General features: G+C 36.2%; 1 protein-coding gene across 1 annotated transcript in view; it reads right to left on the minus strand.

Moving 5' to 3' along the window:
* The window catches only part of LOC126368425 (protein peste-like), a 59,470-nt gene that overhangs the window by 21,063 nt on the left and 12,338 nt on the right, over nucleotides 1-26,069 (minus strand). Inside the window, exon 2 of the mRNA XM_050012421.1 lies at nucleotides 2,189-2,335. Coding sequence (XP_049868378.1) covers nucleotides 2,189-2,308 — 120 coding nt within the window. The 5' untranslated portion in view covers nucleotides 2,309-2,335. The remainder of the gene's footprint in view (nucleotides 1-2,188; nucleotides 2,336-26,069) is intronic.

The raw sequence follows: 26,069 nt of genomic DNA on the forward strand, positions 1-26,069 counted from the left end.
AAAGGCCGGTCATAGGATGGGTGACCGCAAAAAAAAGTTTTCATCTCGAACTCCTCCGTGCTTTGGAAGGCACGTTAAGCCGTTGGTCCCCGTTGCATTAGCAGTCGTTAATAACCACCAATCCGCAATGGGCCCGCGTGGTGGTTTAAGGCCCGATTTCCCTATCCATCCATAGGGAAGGCCCGTGTCCCAGCAGTGGGGACGTTAATGGGCTGATAATGGTGGTGGAACGCATTGACAGTCACCATACAAAATGTTTTGACTTCCTTGCAAGTCCGGCTTGTAAAATGTGATGTAAATATTACTTCAGTGTTTGATTATTTGAATATTTTTACTAAACTTTCAGTTACTCAGGCTTCAAACAGGTGAAAAGTAGGATTCATTAAACATACTGTAAAACAAATCTGCTAAATTACATGGAGCACCCGCCCTTAATGTGTATCCGGTCGTGTCTTAGGGACCCATGTATGGGTCACGGCCGTATGGAGCTAATCCGTCATGACCCGTATATGGATCACTGGACTGTCAACGTGTTAAGTAACTACGTCCCACTAGAAAAATACCAGATAATATTTTAAATTTGTCAGAGAATAAAATAAAGGCTTATTATAAGATTAATGATTACCTAAATGATAAAAATGTCTGGTATTGAATGTGTTCCTCTAGTTATTAAATAACTTGTAATGTATATCCTCATTGATTTAAAAGATGTGTTGCTGTTGCAGTTTCTTGTCATTTCTTCTCCTCAGCCATAACACCTTGCGAAATGACGTAAATTCAAAAATGTTACATTGACCTTCAACAAGTTTATCCATGATAATTACGTTGAATAAATGATTTTGATTCTGATTCCACTGCTGGGCACAGGCCGCCCCTCAATCAACCGGAGAGGGAATCGGGGGGATTGGGTAACTATTATTGTCAAATGATTATCACGTGCTCAGCGGTGAAGAAAAACATCGTAAGGAAACCTCAAACCCTCATGCCCGAGAAATGCGTGTCGGAGGTATGTGACCTAACCTGTGTTGGGCTGGTTTTCTCTTCACGGATTGGAAGGTCGACAGGCAGTCACTTCTGTAAAAATAATCTGTCAACACGTACACTAAACTAAAATAATTACATTCCACCCTTACCAAAAACAGCCATTACACGTAAATATTTCATTTAACAACACACAATTAGAGGTAGTTAATAATTTCACCCTTCTCGGTTTAAATATAGATACATACATAGATTGGAATTTTCTAAATTCTCATATGCTTTGACTGAAGTTAAAAAGACCACAAACCTAGAAACAGCTTTAACAACTTATTATGCTTACGCTTACTCCTGGCTAAGCTACGGTGTAATATTATGGGGAAACAGTACAGAAGCACCTGCACTATTTACGATACAGAAAAAGCTTGTCCGAATACTTGTCAATATAAAACAAAAGGATTCCTGTAAACCATTTTTCCGCAAACACGAACTTCTTACATTGACGTGCATTTATATATTAGAAACTTGTAAATTTGTTAGAAAATATCCTAATTTTTTTAAACGTCGAGGCGATATGTCCACTGGTCACTCCTTAAGATATAAAGACAGACTGATGCTACCCACCTCCCGTCTAGCACTGCACACCAATAGCCCACTAGTTATGTCAATCAAAATATATAACCACCTTCCTGATACTATTAAAAATGAAACCAACGTTAATTCTTTTATAAAACAACTAAAGCTACTACTTATCACTAAAAGCTATTACACAGTCAATGAATATATAAATGATAAACTAAAATGAATAAATTTTAATAATATTTTATAAATTAAATCATAATAAACATATAAAACAATACTTAAAATATAAGTGCAATAATATTGATAAAATATAGTAAGTATAATAAATACAAATTGTATCGCTGACTAATAATTAAGTATGTTGTCCTCTCTACCAGTTGCAGTGCCCTTACCGGGTCCATGTTGATACTATAATACTTACTTCTGTATTTTTATAACACCACAATTTGTACGAACACATAGTCGCAATAAAACATTTGTATTCTATTCTATTCACGTGCACGTACAAATTTTCCCCGTGTATTCATAACCTAGGTATGTCTTCACTCGAGACGAATTTGCATCAGTGCGAGTCCAAAGTATGACCGGCCACAGGATCAGTCTGAAAATCAGTCTGGCAGCTACTCACCGAGGCGAGCACAGCATCGAAGATGGTCTGCCAGGTCAGCGCGGTGGCCAGCGCGGCCAGCGCCAGCAGTGCGCCGGCGCCGCCCGCCGCCACGCGCCAGCGCGGCGCGCGCCCGCGCATCAAGCTCCGCAGCGCACGAGCCTCACGCTGCAACAATAGGTACGTACATTAAGTAAAGGCACACTCCGATCATTTCATACAAAAAAAACTTGTTTTATGCAGACACTACACATGAAGACATCTTTCAACAATTTCTTGCAAAATTTCATGAAACTTGAATGACTATTCACCGTAGATCCTGTGTTAGGACATAACTTGACTTACTTCGCGATATGCAATTAATTATAAATGCTGTAATTTGTATTTTATGTCCCATACCAACTTCCATTCATTGCAAAATAAACATTTCTCTCTCTCTCTCTCTCTCTCTCTCATTCTGAGAAAGTATAGACGAAATTTGCCTTTGGGCACACCCCGAACACTTCATACAAAACACCTCGTTTTACAGACATAATCGTACACGCGCATCTGTGTGTGTGACGTCTGACGCCCATACAATTGAAGAGTAAAGTAAGACAGGGGGTGAGGTAAACCTAGCTCAGCCGCTGGTGGGGAGCGGAGAGTCGCCGTTCTACGTAACATTCCTTATTCTATGGCCCAGGGGTGTGCCAATAATATGTTTTATGAGTGATCATAACTCTACTACTTCAATAATTGACCTTGACCCTCAAGATAACTATGCACAGATATAAGATCAACAGGAAAACGACCTTATCAGCAGTTTGTCAGAAGCAAGTATCCTTAAGTATCATATCAAACCATACACTGATTAGATTTCAATATTATCCAAGTATTTTTTGTTTATTTATTTAAGTACCTAATGTGGTATTTATTACTATACATTTACGGTTTACCAGATTACTTACATAGATAGTCCCTCATATTGGACTGAACATAATTTAAACATACTCCACTTATTACGTTTTTTTCTTTCTTCTTCTATTGTGTGGGTTGTGAGGTGATTACCAACCTCATCAACCCTGGTGTCAGGGTTATTATCAAGCCGCCAAAGGCCCCTGACATGGCTAATGTAACGACTACTTACTTACATCAGTAAGTAGAAACTAGGACCAACGGCTTAACGTGCCTTCCGAAGCACGGATCATCTTACTTTTTGGACATCATGTGATCAGGTGATCAGCCTGTAATGTCCTAACCAAACTAGGGATTACAATGTGACTTTAATAATATAAATAATAGAAAACTTGGACACTTACACAGAAAGACAGAGAGAGACTCGAGGCCTTTGAAATGTGGCATTGGAGGAGGATGGAAAGAATAAGTTGGACAGAAAGGGTTACAAATGAGGAAGTGCTAGTAAGAGTAAGGGAAAAGAGACAAAAATTGAGAGTTATTGAGGACAGAAGAGGCGAGATGATTGGGCACTTAATAAGACACGACGAATTTATTAATAAACATTATAGAAGGAAAGCTACAAGGAAAAAGAGGAAGGGGAAGACCAAGAAGAGTTTACATGGAACAGATTAAAGAGAAGGCGAACTTCGTGTCTTATGTGGAAGTGAAAAAATTGCTCTGAAATTAACCACATTGAAGCGAAGAATTACTAAGGAGCACAAAGTGAATTTTGTAATATGTTCCCAACGGGAATCCAACCCGGGACCTCCAAATCGCGAGACCAAAGCTCTAACCACTAGACCACAACTAGATAATAAATGGAAGGAAATCGTGTCTCAACACTGGGTACTTATTAGGGATGAAAAAACAAATAATTTTGGTATTTAAATAGCTTATCTTCTAAAACGTCGGTAAGTAATGCCTATTCTAGACATTGTGACTTTAATATCTAAGTATACCTACCTATTCGTAATGTTTGACCCCAATGATATAACAGTATCGTCTCGTCTACAGCAAACATTGATGATTACTTTATCTGCGCATGCGTGGACAATGCGCTCACGCATGACCAGTTATTAGGAGAATTCATAGAAATGGGGTGTTTTGCTGGGACGAAGATTACCTAATTGTAAATATGACAAAAAAATATTTTTTCTATTTGGCTTATTTTCGAATTGAGTTCGATGACAAACAGCTCAGTATTTCCAAACAAATTCAATAGACAATTTTAGTTTTGACGTTTTGTAAAAAGTAACTCATTTAACTAAGTTGCTAAATAGATCTGTAGTCCTCAGATTGAGGAAAAATGTCTACAAATGTACGTGCCAAATCATTAGTTTTAATATTTATGATAGCTGTTTAAATAACACTAATAGTTATTATATTAGCTATTAATAAATTCTCAAAATATTTAAATCATGTCATCTTCTTATCGTGTGAGTTGTGAGGTGGAATACCAACCTTATCGACCCTGGTGTCAGGGTTATGATTGAGCCGCCAAGGGCCCTTGACATGGCTCATGTAACAACTACATACTTACATCAGTAAGTAGTAACCGGGACCAACGGCTTAACGTGCCTTCCCAAGCACGGATCATCTTACTTTCGGACAATCAGGTGATCAGCCTGTAATGTCCTAACCGAACTAGGGATCACAAAGTGATTTTTGTGATATGTCCCCACCGGGATTCGAACCTGGGGACTCCGGATCGTGAGCCCAACGGTCAACTACTGGACCACGGAAGCCGTTCCATTATTATGTAATAGTAATAATAAAATAAAAGCAATTTATTGCATACACATTCACTAGCGATTTATGGCCTTAACATGTGTTGACAAAGTAATATTAAGTTTTATGTTTTTAAATATGAAACAAAGCGTTAATAGTGTACTAATGTGTGTTTTGTCTACGTATATATACTCGTCCTTTGTATTTTCCGGGCACATATTTTAAATAACTAAACAGAACCAACCTACCCACATAATGTTTTGTTATACTGCCTTATAGGAACCTACATTCTTGAATGGAGTCTACTCTGACAGTGTTTCCGCTTGATCAAGTTTAGTAGACCCAACACGTTTTCGGCTTTGAATCAATATTTTTACCCGACTTCGGCGGAGGTGGAGGGAGTCCTATTTTTGGGTTTTTCGCTTATATCTCAAAAACGATGCGTCCTAGAGAAAATTGTTCTGCCATTGAATGAAAGGAAAGGTCATATAATTTCCTACATTGTTATTATACGCTTTTCTGAATTCCCACCCGTTTTCGAGCTACGCGCATCGGAAAAGTGACAATAAAAAAACTAAGTATCCCAAAAAGTAGGATGTACTCGTGTATTTCTGTAAAATTCTTTCGAATAGTGATGTTTCGTAGATAACTGTGGTCGTATGCAACAACACTTAGGACAGATTGGCATACGACCACTTTTCAGAGCGTGGTTTTTCCGTAAAGCCTCCGTGGTCTAGTGGTTAGAGCGTGAGGCTCACGATCTGGAGACTGTCCTTTGTTTGGTAAGGAATTTACAGGCTTGAATCACCTGATTGTCTGAAAAAATAAGGTGATTACGTGCTTCGGAGGGCACTTAAGCCGTTGGTCCCGGCTATTAGCCGTTAAAACACCTCCACCAACCCGCAGTAGACCAGCGTGGTAGAGTATGTTCCATACCCCCTCCGGTTGATTGAGGGGAGGCCTGTGCCCAGCAGTAGGACGTATATAGGCTGTTTATGTTTTATGCATGATTTTTATGTAGTTGGTTAGTTTTTAAACTTTTATTTTTAATATTTCACATCGCAGTGTTCTGGTTACAACTCAACTCGACGTCAACCGCAAGAATATCGATTCAGTGTACTTGTATTCTATTACTTATATTGATGCAAGGCCATGTCTCAGGCTCATCCACTCTCATGCCTCCTTAGGGAATCAATTTAATAACTAAATTACTGTCCTTTTACTTGGTATAGAAACAATTTGTCTTTAAAAGGGCATTATGCTAAAAATATCATTTAATGACGTCATGCGCTTTTTGTTATAATATAAACAATGGCCCCGATTCCTGCAGACACCGCCTAATTTTATTTTAAGTTATATCCGTCATTTTCATATCCGTCGAAAAGGAAAGGGACGGATGATAAATTTAGGAAGGATGAGTAAATAAATGAATAACCCGGGCGAATCAAAAAGGTATGTCGCTGGTATGCAATCCGTTTGACGTGCTGTATACTTAACTGTGTCGGGTTATTCAATTCAATTCAATTCAAAATCTTTATTTTCAGACTATTGTCCATAGATGTTAGTAACATAGTACTTAATCCTAATGTTAGTAGACTAATATTGACTGATGTAAAATTTTTAGATTTGTGTTTAAAATTGACGTGTGTTCCATAAATTTTATGCTTGGCGATTACCCGTCCCTTTTCTTTTCGGCGGATAAGAAAATGACAGATATATCTTAAAATAAAATTAGATGGTGTTAACAGGAATTAGCGCCAATATCTTAGGAAATAGTTTTTATACATAGAAGTACAAATGTAGGTAGTATTCTTGTTAAATGTCAGTGTTCGCCGGTTTTCATTTTTCTATCGTGTGGGTTGTGAGGTGGATTACCAACCTCATCAACCAAAGGCCCTTGACGTGACTCATGTGAAGACGTACCTACTTACATCAGTAAGTAGTAACCGGGTCCACCAGCTTAACGTGTCTTCCGAAGCACGGATCATCTTACTTAATTGGGAGTATAATCGTGAAATTGTGTTACATAACTATTCCCAAATTGCGAAATTATCGTTAGTATTTTTACCCATTTTATATGCGGTGGAGTGCCTAAAACGCAGAATTTTCCGTTGAAATTACAAAAATAAAAAGTTATTATTTCGGTGCTTGGCACGTGTTTCTTAATTGTTTTTTCTTTTTTATTAGAAAAGAGAAACATTTGTAACGAAGCCGGCAAAATGACTGTTATTAAGTTTCTTCTTACTTTGAGCTCCTCAAATTGTTGGTTTAATACATTTTCCTGTTACACCCTAAAATAACGTTACTTTTATTTATTCAAACTGCTCTTTGATCTCACGATCAAGCGACCTGCAGGGCTAACATGTGTACATAAACAGCCTATATACGTCCCACTGCTGGGCACAGGCCTCCCCTCAATCAACCGGATAAAATTGTCGATCGCTTCAATAAATTTTGTCGAAATCGATAAGTTTGCTTTTTCCCTAATATGCGTGGCACGTGATTCTGTTCGTATTTTGACGACATAAGTGTATCGTCAGAATCGATAAAACGACCGCGACAAAGTATCTCCTCCTCCCCGCGCAAATTCATATCGGTGCCGAGCTGGATTTACCTCTCTTCCAAAAAAAAAAGCGGTCAAGTACGAGTCGGACTCGCCCATGAAGGGTTCCGTAACAGCAAGTAACATAATATAAAAGTAAATTAAGGTTTACGATTTATGATGTATTAAAAAAAAAAAAACTTACTAGATCTGGTTCAAACCAATTTTCGTTGGTAGTTTGCATGCTAATCTACATCATATATTTTTTTTTAGTTTTATCCTCCTCTTATTTTAGAAGGTACAGGGGGACACACACACATTTTACCACTTTGGAAGTGTCTCTCGCGCAAACTATTCAGTTTAGAAAAAAAATGATATTAGAAACCTCAATACCATTTTGGAAGACCTATCCATAGATACCCCACACGTATGGTTTTGATGAAAAAAAAATTATGAGTTTCAGTTCTATGTATGGGGACCCCCAAAATTTATTGTTTTTTTTTCTATCATTGCGTAAAAACCTTAATGCGGTTCACAGAATACACATATTTATCAAGTTTCAACAGTATAGCTATTATAGTTTCGGAAAAAAGTGGCTGTGGCATACGGACGGACGGACGGACGGACAGACATGACGAATCTATAAGGGTTCCGTTTTTTGCCATTAGGCTACGGAACCCTAAAAACCTGGGTCTCACTTTAAATGGCCGTAAGCCATGATAAGGAGTCCAGTAGCGTGCGGAGAGTTTGTCTTGCTGGCAAGTGCGCGTTAGGCTAAAGATTTTTGTATGAAGTGTCCGACCTGTGATCAAAGAATTATTTTATATTCGGACTATGCCTTCATTCTGACAGACACAAACTTAATCTAATTTTAGTTTGACAGCTCTTAAGCTAGTGCCGACCCTCACTTACAATAAGGGCAAGAAAGAGATAAAGAAGTTTTAGTCCTGTCAAATTATGTTAGAGATTGCCTAAATGGGCACTATTGTCATTTAAACGTGTGTGTGTGTGTGAGAGAGAGAGAGAAATATGTATTCATCAACTTGTGACACATTATAACAGCTGAACAAGATTGTAGAAGCTAAGCTTGACAAAAATAATTTTAAAATTTGCAATTAAGTATTTTAGTTATAGATTTGTATTTTTTTTTCCCTTATGTGTTTGATTTTTAATTGTAATGTTATGGGTCTGAGCCTGAAATAAAGATTTAAAAAAATATATATAGGTATACAAAGCAATCATAAATAACTATTACACAGAAATAGAATTAAAAATAACAGCCTCCGTGGTCTAGTGGTTAGAGCGTTAGGCTCACGATCTGGAGGTCCGGGTTTGATTCCGACGGGGACATTGTCGAAAACTTAGTGAAAATGTCCTCTCTTCCCCCGGACCTCTGAACAGAGTAAACGTGTGCAGTCCCCATTTCATTTTTATTTTAAATTCTAAATTAAAATCCACCAAATTAAATTCCAACAAAATAATAGGAGTGCATAACCGCGAAGAGCTGTACTGAGCGGCGCGAAGTTAAGGTGATTCGTTTTCCATACAAAAGTTGATGCAGTGCTACAGGAAAACGGATAGAGGAATATTGTTATAAAACCGATAAATAGTAATATTTTGGTGTATTATTTTCGCAAACTAACAAAAATTTAGGGTCCGAATACGAGAAGTACCATTTTTCAGACCCTCAATTTTGATCAATTCTACATTTGTAGTGGTGCAGATTACAGTGTATTTGCTGAACGTGTAGAGGTGTCAATGTTAGTTTGTGTGCGTGATAGTTTTTTTTTTTTCTAAAGGCTTTGACTACTTGACAAGTGTAATAGAATGTCAGTGACAATTTATAAAGAGATTTTGTATGAAGAGAATAAATATAAATAAAAAACTAATAATACTACAATCTGAGAAAAGGAATATTGGAAAAATATTTTTGTAATAACGTATATTATTTAAACATTTTTAAATAATGAGTAAGTACCGTGTTTTAAAAGAGGACATATATTATAATAAAAAATCAATACATAAAATGAAATGGCTGTATGGGCATAGTTCCCTTTGCCTTACCCTTCGGGGAAAACCAAATCAAAAAAGAAGTTGTTGCATTTGCCGGCCTAAATAGTAGTCATTTATAGGCTTTTCGGCGGGAAACGGGAACGGGACAGTTGCTTTCTTCGTTGAGTAATCTAAATAATTAACACGAAGTGGTGTTTTGTGGTTAATGATCGCATTAAGTTAGTCGGAAGACATTCGCGAGTGTTATTATATTGGAGTATTCAATGAACAAAGTGTATCTGCCTATTTTCGCTTCGTGTCGGGAAGCCGCTTCATAACTCAAAAGTTTATGCGGACTTTTGAGTTAATTCGTTTGGGGTTCGGAGTAGGAGTCTACTCCGAGGGTGGGGGCTTAGGTTTCATCATCATCACCTTTCATCATTTCATTAATCATCAAGAAAAAAAATACGTCAGACATGGCTGTATGGGCATAGTTCCCTTTGCCTTACCCTTCGGGGAAAACCAAAACAAAAAAAAAAAAAGTAGTCATTTATAATCAAAATTAATTGTTTTTCCATCCAACATACAGATTTATTTATATTCTCTTTGCCGCGGACTTTTTGGTGGGACCGGGAACGGGAAGGTTGCTTTCTTCATTGAATAATCTAAATAATCAATACGAAGTGGTGTTTTGTGGTTAATGATCACATTAGTCGGAAAACATTCCCGATAGTATTATTAAATCGGAATATTCAATAAACAAAGTGTACCTATCTATTTTCGCTTTGCGCCAACAAGCCGCTTACTTCGTTTGGGGTTCGGAGTAGGAGTCTGCTCCGAGGGTGGGGGCTTAGGTTTCATCATTTCATTAATCATCATCAAGAAAAAAAAACACAAGACATGGCTGTATGGGCATAGTTCCCTTTGCCTTGCCCTTTGGGAAAAAAAATAAGATAAATTTTGAAATTCTTATGTATAATAAACAAACATCACAGACATCATGACAGATCTAAAACTAAATAAAATCTTTTTTCTTTTTTCTATTTGACTTATTTATGAATTTTAATCAAGAAAACGTGATAATAAGTTCGACAGCAACCAGTTCAGGTCCCCGAAACAGCCCATTTCAGGCCGCGTATATATGGAAATACTACTTCAATACGTCCCAGCCTCGTCTTTTTTTAACGTCCTCGTTATAAAAAGACGTCCTAACCTGAACTAACTAACCTAACAATAAACACCACGCGTAAATATATGTCCAGAAGTGCGCTGCAAGTCGTCTGGACTGGGCGCGAAAACAACATAGAATTCGATTAGCTGCTAAGTGTCCCGCATGCTATCACCAGCTGTCACTGACATACGTATGAAGTCCCGCGGATTTTATTGGAACTAAATGACAAGTCATAATAATTATATGCGGATACTGCGACATCAGCGCCGTGCTTGCGGGACGTCCTGAAGCGCTATTACATCTTTCAAACGCGATGCGACAAAGTTTGAACCTACGCAATTTAGGAAAAATCTACCTTATTATTACTGTACTGTGATCGTTATTTGTAAAATCATATAATACATATACACAATTCTTTATACACAATATAATTATTATGACATATTGTGGACTTTTCGGTATACCTACAAAAAAGGAACAATTCAACCATACGTTGTTTTGTTATATCTCAATGGGCTCAGGCAGCGTTTTCGCCGAAAGCTCCAAGTCGGCTATATTTGTAACGATAATTATGTTTGACATTCATCATCATTTTTGAACCATTTTATACAAAAAAAAAATACTTGTATAAATTATAAACCCTAAAGCACGCCCATGAATCACTCTACTCATTGGTGAAAACCGTATGAAAATCCGTTCAGTAGTTTTTTAGTTAGCCGCATGTTCACTGATGCGATTAATGCCTGTTAGAATTTTACAAAATAAAAAATACGGAAATTACGGAAGGTACTTTAGTGCAAAGTAAATTATTGTATACTTAATTATAATATTATTGGTAAAAGTGATACTTTTTGAAAATTCCGTAACAAATAGACGGGTTCGCCAAATTCAATTGTAAAAAAAATACAAAAAGTAAAAACAATTAAAACATGCAGTTGGGTTTGAACCGTGAACCTTAAGAATGGCGGCTACTGCTTTACCAAATGCGCCATTTAGAAGTTAGAAGTAGACTTCAAATTATGCATCTCTTTTAATAGCTAACCTAGTTCGCATGTGTGTGTGACAGCTTCGTGTTTGTACACAAATTGAAATGACATCAACTTTTGATGCAATGTTTCAATATGATATCTTCAGTAAATACTTCAAAATTGTAGCTTAACTTAAAGATAATGTATGTAATATTTCGCCACCTAACATTTCACTGGGTCAGAACTCAACACTAAACGAATAAATGGAAAAAAATACGAAAACTGCAGAAGTAACGCCATCTACTGACGCAGCGTTACCTAGCTGACTGAAAGGCATCACCTTAAATCATCGTATTACTTCTGCTACCCTGGTACCGTCTGGCCGGAACATATTATTGAACTGTAAGCAAACTTTACCTATTTTGCGCATACGACGATAGAACGCGTCATCGTAAACCAGTTGTTTGGTGTGGTGACACGCACACGTACGCATCGTTACTAGTTGCTGACCTACAAGTACGTCATCCCAGACCACGCCCACAACGTACATTGCGCGCTGAACTTTAAAGTGCATTGCAGGTTTGGTTGAGCCGCCACATCGAGTTTATGTTACCCTGATATATTGGATTTTCGCGAGGCTCAACAGTTTCTGAATCTAAGATGGACAAATCTATGTCTGATCCAAATATTAACCGACCTGACCACGGTGATGTCGTTACTCCACCGAATTTTATCACGCAGCGAACTAAGAGGAGAAGAGATACAATTGACGTAGAAAATGAAATGAGTTCTTTTAAGGAGGAAATAATGAAATCCATAACTTCCCTGCTAAGCAACCATGGACGTGAACTAGAAAAAATAACCTCTGTTGTTATGGAAATTAAGGAAACTAACCACAATATAGAAAAATCCATAGAATTCCTAACCGCACAAAACATCGAATTCCAGAAAAGGATAGAAAAGTTAGAAATGGAGTCAAAGAAGGACAAGGAATATATCGCGTTTCTTGAAGATAAGGTGGAAGATTTACAAAGAGGATTCAGGAAGACAAACATTGAGATAAAAAATGTGCCAAAATTTATCACAAACGAGTCTAAAGAGGACCTCATTAATATGGTAATTCACCTTACAAAAACTATCGGATGCACTGTTTCGAAAACAGATATCAAAGATATATATAGAATTCAAGGAAAAAAGGACTCTAAATTAAGTAAACCTATAATAGTGGAGACATCATCATCCATCCTAAAAACTGAAATTCTTAAGCAGTGCAAATTGTTTAATAACAAGCATAAGCAAAAACTCTGCGCGAAGCACCTTGGGCTTACAAAGAATGAAGACGATCCTATTTTTGTTTGCGAACAGCTTACTGCTAAGGGTGCACGGCTATACTTCCTGGCACGTGACCTGGCCAAATCTAAAAGATACAAGTTTTGTTGGACTGCCTACGGAAGGGTGTATGTCAGGAAAGACGAACAGTCTCCAATTATCACTATCAATAATGAGGCTCAAGTGCACAGATTACTCCAGGACTGACTAGCTATAGTAGAATACTTAAGTCATTACGTAACTCTGTATTATTCGGTTGTTTTTGCATTATTTTGTTCTCTTTCTAACTACCATAGTTTAATTGATAAAGTTCATACTAAACTCACACACATACACTGCGTAACTTATATACAAAAAGCTCCATTAACACTATCATATAACATCTACTTTACTTATACATTCGATACTGTCACCTACACAATAAAATCCATACCACCTCAAGATCAGCCACGTAAAACAACACAGATCTATATTATAAAACGCGTACGATACTCATATGGAATGTTGAAACAACGATTCTTTTCAATAATTATCCTATATAATGGATAGGAATGCTATTCATATAAATGCATTAGACGAACTTGTGAATACGGAAAACTATACTTGCCCAACAGATGACATATGCAAACGTATACAAATAAATAATGACGACTTAACCATAATATCACAGAACATATGTAGCGTTTACAGTAACTTTGATAACCTTCTCATTACATTAGCTAACCTACACTTTACAGTTGATATTATAACTTTAACTGAATGCAAACTGAATGACAATAAACCAATTCCTCAAATACAAAACTACACAGGGTACTTTACTACTAATCATATTAATAAAAGCGACGGAGTAGTCACTTATGTTAAAAATTGTCTTTTGCACAGTGTCGAAGAAGTGGAATTAAATCACGCGTCATGTCTACAAATAACAGTAAATAACATCATGATTCTCGCAATTTACCGCTCCCCTTCAAACGCCAATGCTACTGGATTTATAGAATCACTTGACGAACAACTTGTCAAAATTAGCGGTAGTAAAAATATAGTTATCACAGGCGATATTAACATAAATCTCATACCTAAAACAGAAGAGGATCCAAATGTAAGTAAAAATAGGTCTTATTATATGGACATATTAGCAATGCATGGCATCCTCGCTGGTCACAAATTGCCTACCAGGCAGAATAGTTGTTTGGATCATTTTATGTTAAAATTGGACGCGTCATCTAGATCAGCCACTGTTGCAGTTTTCGATACAACAGTGACCGACCATTTTATGATTTTTCTAAAACTATCTGACGTAATAAACAAAAATAACGTGTGCTGTAAAACAAAGACGTCTATTAACTACGAAAAAGCTGTAACCGTACTCTCTGGATATAATTTATTGGAACTACTTTCACAAAACAACCCTAGCGTGTTATCTGAAATTCTAATAACTAGTCTTCAAAAATGTTTGATGGAAAGCACAGTTGTAAAATCCATTCCATGTAATGTACGCCTTATTAAACCATGGATGACCCTCGGTCTGTTAAGATGTATCAGAAACAGAAATAATATGCAGAGAAAATTGAGGTCAGATCCTAACAATATTATACTAAAAATTACGTACAGAAGATACCGAAATTATGTGACAAATGCTATTAAACAAGTTAAAAGAATCTACGATAGAGAAATATTTAATAAAGCGAAGGGGAATCCAAAAAAATTATGGCTTACTATAGATAATTACACCCTGCGTAAAAGCAATAAAAGCCAAAATACGAACCTATTGAGAGCTAAACCTTCACCTGAAGAGTCAGTCAATTTCGTGAACAATTATTTTGCTAATGTAGGTAGAAAATTAGCCGAGAATATTGACCCTGGACTTCCCAATTTGCTATCAAGCACAGATGTGCCATGTACATCATTTGGTCTTTTGAGGGCTGACTGTCAGGAGGTTTATACCACACTGATGAATCTCAAATCGGATAGTGCGCAAGGATGGGATAACATTCCTACAAGATTCCTAAAGATTGCATCAGATCTGGTTGTACCATTAATCACGCACTTGGTTAACCTTTGCTTCGAGCAAGGCATTTTCCCATCAATACTTAAGATAGCTATTATCACACCTGTGCACAAGAGTGGGAACAAAGATATTCCTTGTAACTATAGACCTATATCTGTCCTTACAGTAATTTCCAAAATATTAGAAAAATTGTTAAACTCCCGTCTGGTTAACTACTTGAATAAAAACAACATCTTATCAGAAACGCAATATGGTTTTCGTCATGGAAAGTCGACAGAAGATGCAGTGTTAAGCCTGATTTCTCGAATTGTTACTGAGGTAGACTCTGGGAAAAAATGTATTACAGTTTTCTTAGATTTAAAGAAGGCATTTGACACTGTATCTATTCCTATTCTTGTGCACAGACTTGACGAAATTGGCGTAAGAGGGACTCAACTACAACTCTTTAGGGACTATCTTCATTGTCGGAAGCAGCGAGTAAAGATTGGCGGTCTCGTAAGCGACGAAGAGGAAGTAACTTTCGGAGTCCCACAGGGATCGGTTCTCGGACCAACCCTCTTTTTAATATATATTAATAATTTATGTAAAATGAAGATAGATAATGGACACGTCTTCTGCTACGCTGACGACACAGCGATCTTGTTTACTGGACAATCATGGGAATCGGTGTTTAATTGTGCTGAGCTGGGACTTGCTAAAGTTGCGAATTGGTTTAAACAGAATTTGCTGACCCTGAACACGTCAAAATGTAATTACATTTGTTTCTCAAAGTATAACAGAACTCAGCCCAATAATATTCACACTCTTAAAATTCATACTTGCAATGATTTAAATAACTGCGCCTGCGAACCTATTGTAAAAGTTTCGTCTACGAAATATTTAGGAGTGATGGTAGATCAACGCTTATCATGGCAACCGCATATAGAACTGGTTATAGTCAGAGTTCGAAATCTTATTTGGATATTTAAAAAACTTAGGCACGTACTGGACACAACTATTATAACGCAAATATATAAGTCTTTGGCGCAATCAGTCATGAGCTACTGCATTCCAGTTTGGGGTGGTGCGAATAGAACCAACTTCTTAGACCTAGAAAGGGCCCAGAGATGTCTTTTGAAGGTAATTCATTTTAAACCATTTAGGTATCCTACAGCATCTCTTTACCTACAATCAGATGTCCTCACAGTTAGGAAGTTGTTTATTATGTGTTCCATTCTCAGAGTGCATAAAACTCTTCAGTTTGATTCAAATTTACTGCAGAGACGAAGACATTACCAGGTAGCCCTCGAGCCTGAAGTTAAAACTGTTTATGCTCAAAAACAATTTGCTAAGTTGTCCACTCATCTTTACAACTATATAAACAAGGAAACAAACATATATCCTAAAACGACACGTGACTGCAAAACTACCCTATACGGCTGGATCAAGAGTAAAACCTACGACGAGATTGAGGCAATGCTAAAGATAGGCGAGTAAGCTCATGTTTGTTTTATTTTATTTAGGTAGGAAGGTAGTTGTTTACTATAAATTGCATAAAATATTAAGCATGGTCACACTCAAACAGTTGTTACCTTACTGGAATAATGTAAATTAACATTTACACTTACACTCTCAACACACTAATTAATAATCTCTCTCTCTCTCACACACACACACACACACACACACATACACACATTAACACCACTAATATAGATCTTATAAATTTACACACATACCCACTTGTTTTCTTTAATGTTCCTCTTTTTTTTTATTATTGTTTTTATTTTTATTATTTTCTTATTTTTCTTTATTATTCATTTATTTTGTACTTCTTTATGTTTACTTCATTACCAATACCAATGTATCACATAGAAGAGCGGGGCTACTAACACAAGTAAATATTTGCTTAAAAGTTGTCCCAAACACGAGTATTGTATTGATTTTTGGTAAATAAATAATTTTTGAATTTTTGAATTGAATTGAATGTCCTTTGTTTGGTAAGGACTTTTCAGGTTTGAATCACCAGATTGTCCGAAAAAGTAAGATGATTCCGTGCTTCGGAGGGTACGTTACGCCGTTGGTCCCGGCTATTAGCCGTAAAAACACCTCCACCAACCCGCAGTGGAACAGCGTGGTGGAGTAAGCTCCATACCCCTCCGGTTGATTGAGGGGAGGCTTGTGCCCAGCAGTATATAGGCTGTTTATGTTATGTATGTTAAATTAACTCGGCACACAATATGGCACAACAGTGAAAAGGGCATTGTGTATATTTCCAGAGAAACAAACTCTGTTTTTCCTTCTCTGCTTGATTTCTCGTGCGAACGTGCAATGTCCTAACTAAAATAGGGACCGTCTCACCTGCTAAGTATGAAAGAAAGTGCGCACACCACCCACGCGTGACCAGGCGGATGCAGCAATTCAGAATGTCCTGGTCATCGCCAGGCAGATGACCCGTTATTGGAAAATAGCCCCAATTATCAACAGCTTAAGAATAACTCACTTTACTACCGCGGATCCTGTCACGCTTTACTTATAAAACGTTTTTATTGAAGTAAAGTAGTAGGTAGAGTCAGCAACAAATTGTCGTCTTATTGTGGAAACGTTTCTGAAAAATCACATTCAGCGGGCTTAGCACCGCAAGCACGCGACTCTTTCTCGCCGCGACAGAGGTCATCTGTCTCTTTCTGTGCAGTACCGTGAGAGAGTGACGGGTGACATATGTCGAGGCGAGAAAGAGTCGCGCGCTTACGGTGCTAAGCCCGCTGATGATTTCTTCAACAAAACTTCGATTTAGACTAGTTTCCAACTAGTCAAATCAATTACTTTTTACTAAACGTCAAAACACAAAATTGCTATGTAATTTGTAAGTACGTAAAAGCACACTGTGACGTCATAGAAAAACATGGTAAAATGTCGGACGTTTTATTACGTTTTCTTGATTAAAATTAATATATAAGTCACTTAAATACAAAAAGAAAACGGTTTTTGTTAGTTTTAAATCTGTCTTTATTTAGTAATCAGAATTTCATATTTTATCTTCAACCTAGTACACGACCATCGTCATTATTTATGGTAAGTATATTATGTTTTCAGAATTTGCCTTTCAAATGTTTTAAGACAGTAGTTAAACAAAAACTTTACAAAAAAGGTTATTATAAAGTTAGTGATTGTTTAGAAGATATGAATGCATGGGATTAACTGTATGAGAACTGATATTAGGCAGCTAAATTACTCAATTGTATACCAATATTTTATGTTTATATTTATTTTTTTAAAGAACGTCTAGGGCCCTGTGCCGAGGTTTTTCTTGCAGCTTCTTTTCCCCGGCTATACAGGTTGTGAGAAGCCGCAGTAGTTTTAGGCGGATGAGACGTTCGTTATGTAAAAATTAACGATTCAAAGTGTAACTATGTTACCTACTGAATAAAGATATTTTTGATTTTGATTTTTTGATTTTGTCGAAAGTTATTACAGCTTCGCAACCGAAAAGTGGCTGCAGGATTCTCACCTGAATTCACATGGCAGGTATGGATTTTTCCAGAAGCTTGCAGCCTGAAGGGAAAACCAGCTCGATAAAGGTCAGGTCAAATACCTCCGCATGTCGCGGTCTCGGAGGACACTACAAGAGTAATTGAAAGAATGTCGCATGATCAAACAATACTCGTATGATTTATTATTAAATAACCGTTGGACTCCTCGTATGTCGTCTTGGTCGCGCTGGGCGGATGTGGTCATTACCCAGTTGAAGCCCAGCGCCCGCGCATCACCATTGTCGCATCACTGGCACAGCATATACAGGGTGTTAGTGACATCGTAACGAAAACTCTGAGGGATGATTCAGACCATGATTCTGAGTTGATATCAAGTGGAAGTTTCCGTCGCAAAAGTATAAAACTGAAAATAATTTAAAAAAAAATTTCCGACGGAATATTCCACTTGATATTAACTCAGAATCATGGTCTGAATCATCGTTACGAGGACACATCGTGAAAATCACTTTGTGAAGGAGTTTGGCTATAGGCTGATCACCTGATTATCCGAAAGTAAGATGATCCGTGCTTCGGAAGGCACGTTAAGCCGTTGGTCCCGGTGACTACTTACTGATGTAAGTTAGTAGTCGTTACATGAGCCATGTCAGGGGCCTTTGGTGGCTCAATAGTAACCCTGACACTAAGGTTGATGGGGTTGGTAATCCACCTCATAACCCACACGATAGAAGAAGATTTAAATTGATTGATTGATTATTTTTTTGATTGATTGATTGAATTGATTTTTTTTATTGATTGATTTTTTTTTAGATTAAACGAGGGACTATTTTAGGTTTGCACAAAGTGCAATGATGACCTTGTAATGACTAATGACACGTGTCAGTTAGCTGTGATTCACACAATATACTGTCTTTACAATGTAACACCGATATTGAAGAACCCGTGATAGCTCAGTTCGGAGAACGCGACTAAAGAATATTGAATATACATTGGTGCTAATTCAATCAATCAATCAATAATATACTTTTTCTACTCCTCTACTTTAATCTGGCATTTAAATAACCAAAAAGTCTTATATAAGTACATACATAATTAAACTCTTTGAAAAAGTGTACGCTCTATGGCCTATAAAAGCATTGTTTACAAAGTGTAACTGTACTATAATGTCGCCAAAAAAGCATTGTTGTTGTTTTTTTTTTTGACCTGGAAACTGGCACCTTTACTTTGTTTGGTGCCATAGATATACTATAAAAAAAAAGTATACATTTGCCGCCATTTTCCCGCGCGTTGGAAAATAATTTTTATAAATAAAATTTTTCTTTGTATAATTTTTGTTTCATTTAAAATTACGTCGTCGTAGAAAAAGTATTGTATGCAACGTTGTATAACTAGGTCAAAAAATGCTCGTGGCGTCTCTTATTGCGATGTTCGCCAAGGCTCACATCGCAACTCACGCCACTCGCATTTTTTGACCCTTCTTATACAACTGTTGCATAAAATACTATTATTGCACAACAACATATACAAAGGACCTAAGCATACGAATAAAACATAAGCACAATAGGCTAATTCCTGCAGACACCATCTAATTTTGTTTTAAGTTATATCTGTCATTTTCTTATCCGCCGAAAAGGAAAGGGACGGGTAATCGACAAGCATAAAATCAATGACACACGTCAATTTTAAGCACAAATCTAAAAAAACCGTCAAAAAATTTCACATTGGCCAATAACCCGACAGAGTTATGTTGACAGCACACGTCAAACGGTTTGCATAACAGCGAGATACCTTTTTAATTCGCCCGGGTTATTCATGATGATGACCGAAATTGAAGAATCCGTGATAGCCCAGTTCGGAGAACGCGACTTACATTGAAGTGTCTCGAGTTCAAATCCGAGGTTCGTACCCAACTGGGCACCCACCCTCAGGCCTGTTGTCTTAAATTTTGTACCGGGTGAGAGCACTCAGCGCTCCCCATTTGTCCGGCCAAGTAGTTAACCCAAGTAGCAATCAAGAATTGTGATTAAGTCATATATATCTAAACTTTAGCTAAAGTGAGATTTATCCAAATCAAATAGGACTTATTAGGACTTCATAAATTCATTTCCTTCTTTAATACTATATAGTTTTCAACAAATCCTACTTTAGATAATTTAGAATACACAAAACCAAGTTAAGTATTCACAAAACTATTTAGTCTTATCTCAGCCTACTGTTAAGTCTACAAGTATTCTTTTACTTTACTCAGATTATTTAAAGGTTCACTTAACACTAAATTGATTTACTGAAGTATCAGTTTAGTCTTGTAAAGTAAAAATTGATTGCCTAGATATACTTAAGGCAATTTTTATTATTTGTTGCTCCTATACAAAACTGTTTTATTCGTTTTTGACTACAATAAGTAAAACATAAGAAAAGTCTATTCACTGGACGATAAAATCGAAATAGAAGCAAGCAGAAAGATGGATGACGTCCAAAAAATAAAAAGATCCGGTGGTTTTCGAAGGCGTCTATCCAAATACAGAAAATTAACCTGTGATAATGCACATCCTACTGTTTTTTGTTAGCGCAAGATATCTTGCGATATTTTGGCTATAAAATCGTACGTTCCTGTTTTTCAAATCCGATCCAGGGTGTGACGGCCCAGGTACCTACGTCTCGCACAAATCTTCTCAAAAATGACTAAGCTAGTCTAACCTAGTCTAAGCGCACGGCAACACTGCACCATAAAAAATCGAGTTTTATATTAAAACCTGCTAAGTTCAAATTTAAAAGTCTAATAATAAATAAATCCAATCAAAAACAAAAATGTGAAATGAGAGCCAAGTTCAATGGTCAGTCCTGAAATTTATGTATAAGTAACAGTATAACATATCATATCTTCTTATAACATAAGATAATGTATTGTAGCCTAAGGTCTGTCTTGGCTAGTTTTCATATACATAATATGAATTATAGCTTTCGTCGTTGAAGTCAACAACCAAAGCATTTATCATAATATTGAACTTGGCTCTCATTTCACATTTATGTTTTTGATTGGACATCATTACTTTTTGTAGGTAAGTAATATGTACTTAGAGGATATCCTCGTAACGCGTGGGTCATTTTAAAAGGACAAATTCAAAACTAAAAGTCGACTTTATAAATATAAAACATTTGATAAAAATAATATGCCAGTAAAATGGATGAGAGTTGTGTTGTATCGTGGGCGAAAAGCTGACAAACTATCACCGCTAAACACATGTTCCAACTTGCTTACCAACCCTCATAGTACTTGTCGAATGTGGCATTAAGTAGTTCTATGATCACTTAGTGCTCTGCCTACTCCGATATAGGCGTGATTATGTTATGTTAAGTTAATCTACATACCTACCACAAAAAGACCGGCTATCATGAGTTTTGATTACTTACTGATTCTTACATCTATAGTCAGGTACTGGCACTAATTAGGTATTTATGTTAAGCGTTCATAATAGAATCTAATTATTTAAAAGTTGCCAGTTTTTTTATTTTTTCCTTAGTATTCATCTAATTACCTATCTGGATACCAAATTTTAACTTTCTAGGTCATCTGGAACTGGGTTAGAGTTTTGATCTATAGGTCAGTCAGTCAGTCAATGATAAAAATGAGGATTTTTGGATATTAATATCTAAATAACCGTTTGAGATAAGCTTATGATGAACACATATGTATCTCGCAAGTCTCAATATATGAGCCAAATTTGATACGTTTATGTGAAATAGTTTTTTTATTTATGAGGGGGTCAAAAGTGGCTCCAAATGGTTCGTGTAATATTACACACGGTGCGGCTCGCCAGTTCTATTTTTTGAACTTGGCTTGACACGCCACCTCGTGTCTAGATACTTTTCTTTCTTCTTTCATTCTTTCTTTTAATAATTTTAAAAATGTACCTATTTTTAACTAAGCTTTATTCACAATCATAAACATATCTATTTTAAGTTTTGTGTATGGTTAAATGCATTTAAAGTGGGCATTAGATTCGATTCCAATATTTTTTTAGCTTGATAAAGTCATAGGGAATTTGGCCGCCTTTTTTAACAATAGTTTTTGGTGGGATTAGAAACTATCGCGCAAACACACGACGTTAATCAAATTGCAAGGGTTCTTCGTATATACAATATTCAACGGATACTCGTTAATTTTTACAATAATCACATTGTTTCCGTTGGCAATTAGAAGCACGGTGATCGTACCTACTTTGCGTCAGCGAACCATGTAGGTACCTATGAGAATGTATGCACGGAGACTCATTAGCAAATTTAGTTTATGTTTGTTAGTTCCAATTGTGATAAATATTAAACAATTAAGTAAATCACATTCCTATCCAAGTAAGAACTCATCATAACAATATTTGTTTCTTCCACGAGTCGAAAAACTTACCTCTTAAACAAACATACTTTCCATAGGTTTTAAAAAAGCTTGTTCGATTTTAATTGTTACTTATTACATAGATAATTCTGGCACAAAATAAACAAACATGATTTTACGACATTACTTTACTAAATCAAAATAGAGGATCACTTTAGATATAAGAGTTTTAAGTAGGAATTCACTAAATACTTTTTGTCTTAAGTTGGTATACTCCTAGACAATTGAAGTAAAATTTATCTTAACTAGTACTTAATGAAGTGCAACTTGACTTTACTTTTCTAAACTGATTCTTACGAAATCAATAGTTTCTAAAGTCTTACTTCATTTAGAAAAATATTACTTAACGCCATTTTGCACTTACAGGAAGAAAACATGTATTATTTTTTTGATAATATTATCGTCAAAAACTGAAGTAAATTAATATATATTTCTGTTGTAGTAACAATTACTGCGTTCAGCTGTCACATATTAATAGAAAATGAATTTCTCTTTACTATATGTCACCATTTTTTTTATTTACTGAATAATCAATCCAAATTTTATTATTATTTTTCAGGTATATTAAAGGCCCGTCTGTTTTTTAACACTTTCTATCGATTTTACACGAGAAACAATCATGCGTTTATAATTTCCTGTATGTGAAACGGCGGAATAATCTTTTGTTAAAACAACTTAACAAATATTTTAGACGCCATTTTCTTACAGACTTCATTTCTTGTGTTAATGTAAATGTTCGCCATTATATTCTAAAATAAAGACGCGTGAAGTAAAAATCGTTTTAGTATGACCTGAAGTTTTACTTCGTTAAGTTACAATTGACTCAGTGCAATTCAATCCTATAGTCTTAACTAAGTATTGTAGATATCTTCAAGTATACATTCTTGGTATTAAGTGATACTACAAAAATTCTAAGTTTAGAATACGCAAGAACATTGTCTAAAGTAGGGTTTAAGTCTGACTTAGCGTTGTCTTAAGTCTGTCTTGTATAAGAGTTAAAGTATGTGCCCACTTTTACTAAACTGTATCTTCAAGATATCTTGAGGGATATCTTGGAGACATATAAGACTTATCCAAGACAAGGGCTTGATTTAGTCTACTTGCCTTCAAGATATCTACAATTCTCTTTTAAGACAATCGGTTGCTACTTGGGAATGCCATCTGCGGTAAATCTACAATACGTCACGTCAAAAAAAAACTGCACAAAGTAAACACCTTCAAACTAACAGAAAGCTTGGTGAGGTGTGGGTATAGTCTTGAGCAATATCATGTAGCCACTTTAGAACCTTGTCGCACTATCATATTTGACATTAAATTTAATGAGACTTACGGTTTCATTTGCAAAAAAGTTAATGTGACATGGTTTCAAAGTGTATACATATTAAAGCACATAATAACGGGTTCTTACCGCGTTTAAATGGGGATATGAGACTCCCGATATTTCGACACTGTTGCAAGTGCCATGTCGGGAGTCTCATATCCCCATTTAAACGCGGTAAGAACCCGTTATTATGTGCTTTAATTATGATAATAACCGCGTAAACTTAAAACAATGTATACATATTAGTATATAAAAAAAAAAAAAAAATAATAATAAAAAAGTTTATTTAGGTAAAATCTACGACACACATATACATTTACAACATTAAAATATACACACATTAACATTAATATTTAAGTAGTATATACTCGTGAACGTACTTAGTTCATCTTGCGATGGAAGTACCTCTGACTAATTGGGTTGGGATATAGTTGTGAGCTTCGTCGGTGAGTCGGTGGCGCAGCGGTAAACGCGCTCGGTCTGCGTTTGTTGAAGTTAAGCAACTTTCGCAAAGGCCGGTCATAGGATGGGTGACCACAAAAAAAAAGTTTTCATCTCGAGGTCCTCCGTGCTTCGGAAGGCACGTTAAGCCGTTGGTCCCGGCTGCATTAGCAGTCGTTAATAACCACCAATCCGCACTGGGCCCGCGTGATGGTTTAAGGCCCGATCTCCCTAACCATCCATAGGGAAGGCCCGTGCCCCAGCAGGGGCTGATGATGATGATAGTTGTGAGCTTAGAGGTTATGTAATTTCAACTCGACTTATCAATTATCTACTACTACTAGCTACTAACACTTATTATGTGACCCCTCGACATCAAATTTAAACCCACCAACCGAATACAAATCGCCACCAAACACAAACTATGTACCAATATAATGTACCCACTTTAGAACTCTGTCGCACTAACATATTTGACATTTAGTGAGACTTACAATTCAATTTGTCAAAAAAGTTAATGTGACATGGTACCAAAGTGTAGACATGTTAATGCTCGTGACCGTACAAATACTAACTACGCATTATAACACAGAGCACCGTAGCAAATTATGCTCGGTCGCCATTAGAGGCGGAAGTCGTAATAATTATTGTGATCATAGAGTTATTGGAATACTAAAGTTTTACGTTGTTGGCATAATATAACATCACTCCTGTGTCCCTGAAGGGGTAGGCAGAGGTGTCTAGTGTATAAGGTATATGGGTCGTTTTTCTTTTTTGTCGCCAATGGCCTGTCCTTCGTTTTTATAAGTTATATATTTTAAAATTTTATTTAAATTTTCCATTGTCCAAAATATAGTTATCATATTATACTCAAAGTACTATCAAAATACTAATCGGTTCCTCGATTAGTGACCGTAGCTTGATAGTTTTCACAAAATTCCGTCAGTGGTAAATTGAAATGAAATGCTGTCTCCGATGAAAAGGGCCAGGGCCACTCTGTCACAATATTTTTTTGGAATGCCCTGCCGTGTATGTTACCGAGGTAAATAGAAACACTAAATAAGTAGTCCTCTACAGACACATTTTATATGATGTTTTGAAACATTTATTGCTGTTATAATTTTAAAGATGTTAAATCCGATATATCGAAAAAATTACTTTTTATTGTCGATAAAAAAGAAGAACGACCCATATACACTCAATCCTCGCTAGTTATGTTTAGGTTTCACCCATGTAATAGGAGGCAAGCCTAATACCATTAACCGGGCACAAGTCCTGAAAATCACGTGATAGCAATTATCTTGGTCCATACGGTGAAGAAGAATAAAAATAATTTATTGTAAATCTGTGTAAAGTACAAGGTCATAATATTATAAAAAAATTGTACCAGTATTTTTTTTTAAATTAAATTATTGTCGTTAAAATACTCATTTATGAATAGCGTATATAAATAGTGTTTTTCTTATTAAGTAATTTGATGTAGCAGAATTAGTTCCCGTTAGCTGTTCCAATTATTAATAGATACTGATAAAGCCGTATCTAGTAGCGGCTAGACGTAATTACGTTTTGTGCTCTGTAGTAGCTGACTTATTTATAATGTTGAGTA

Source organism: Pectinophora gossypiella, chromosome 7, assembly GCF_024362695.1.
Source record: "Pectinophora gossypiella chromosome 7, ilPecGoss1.1, whole genome shotgun sequence".
Lineage (NCBI taxonomy): Eukaryota > Metazoa > Arthropoda > Insecta > Lepidoptera > Gelechiidae > Pectinophora > Pectinophora gossypiella.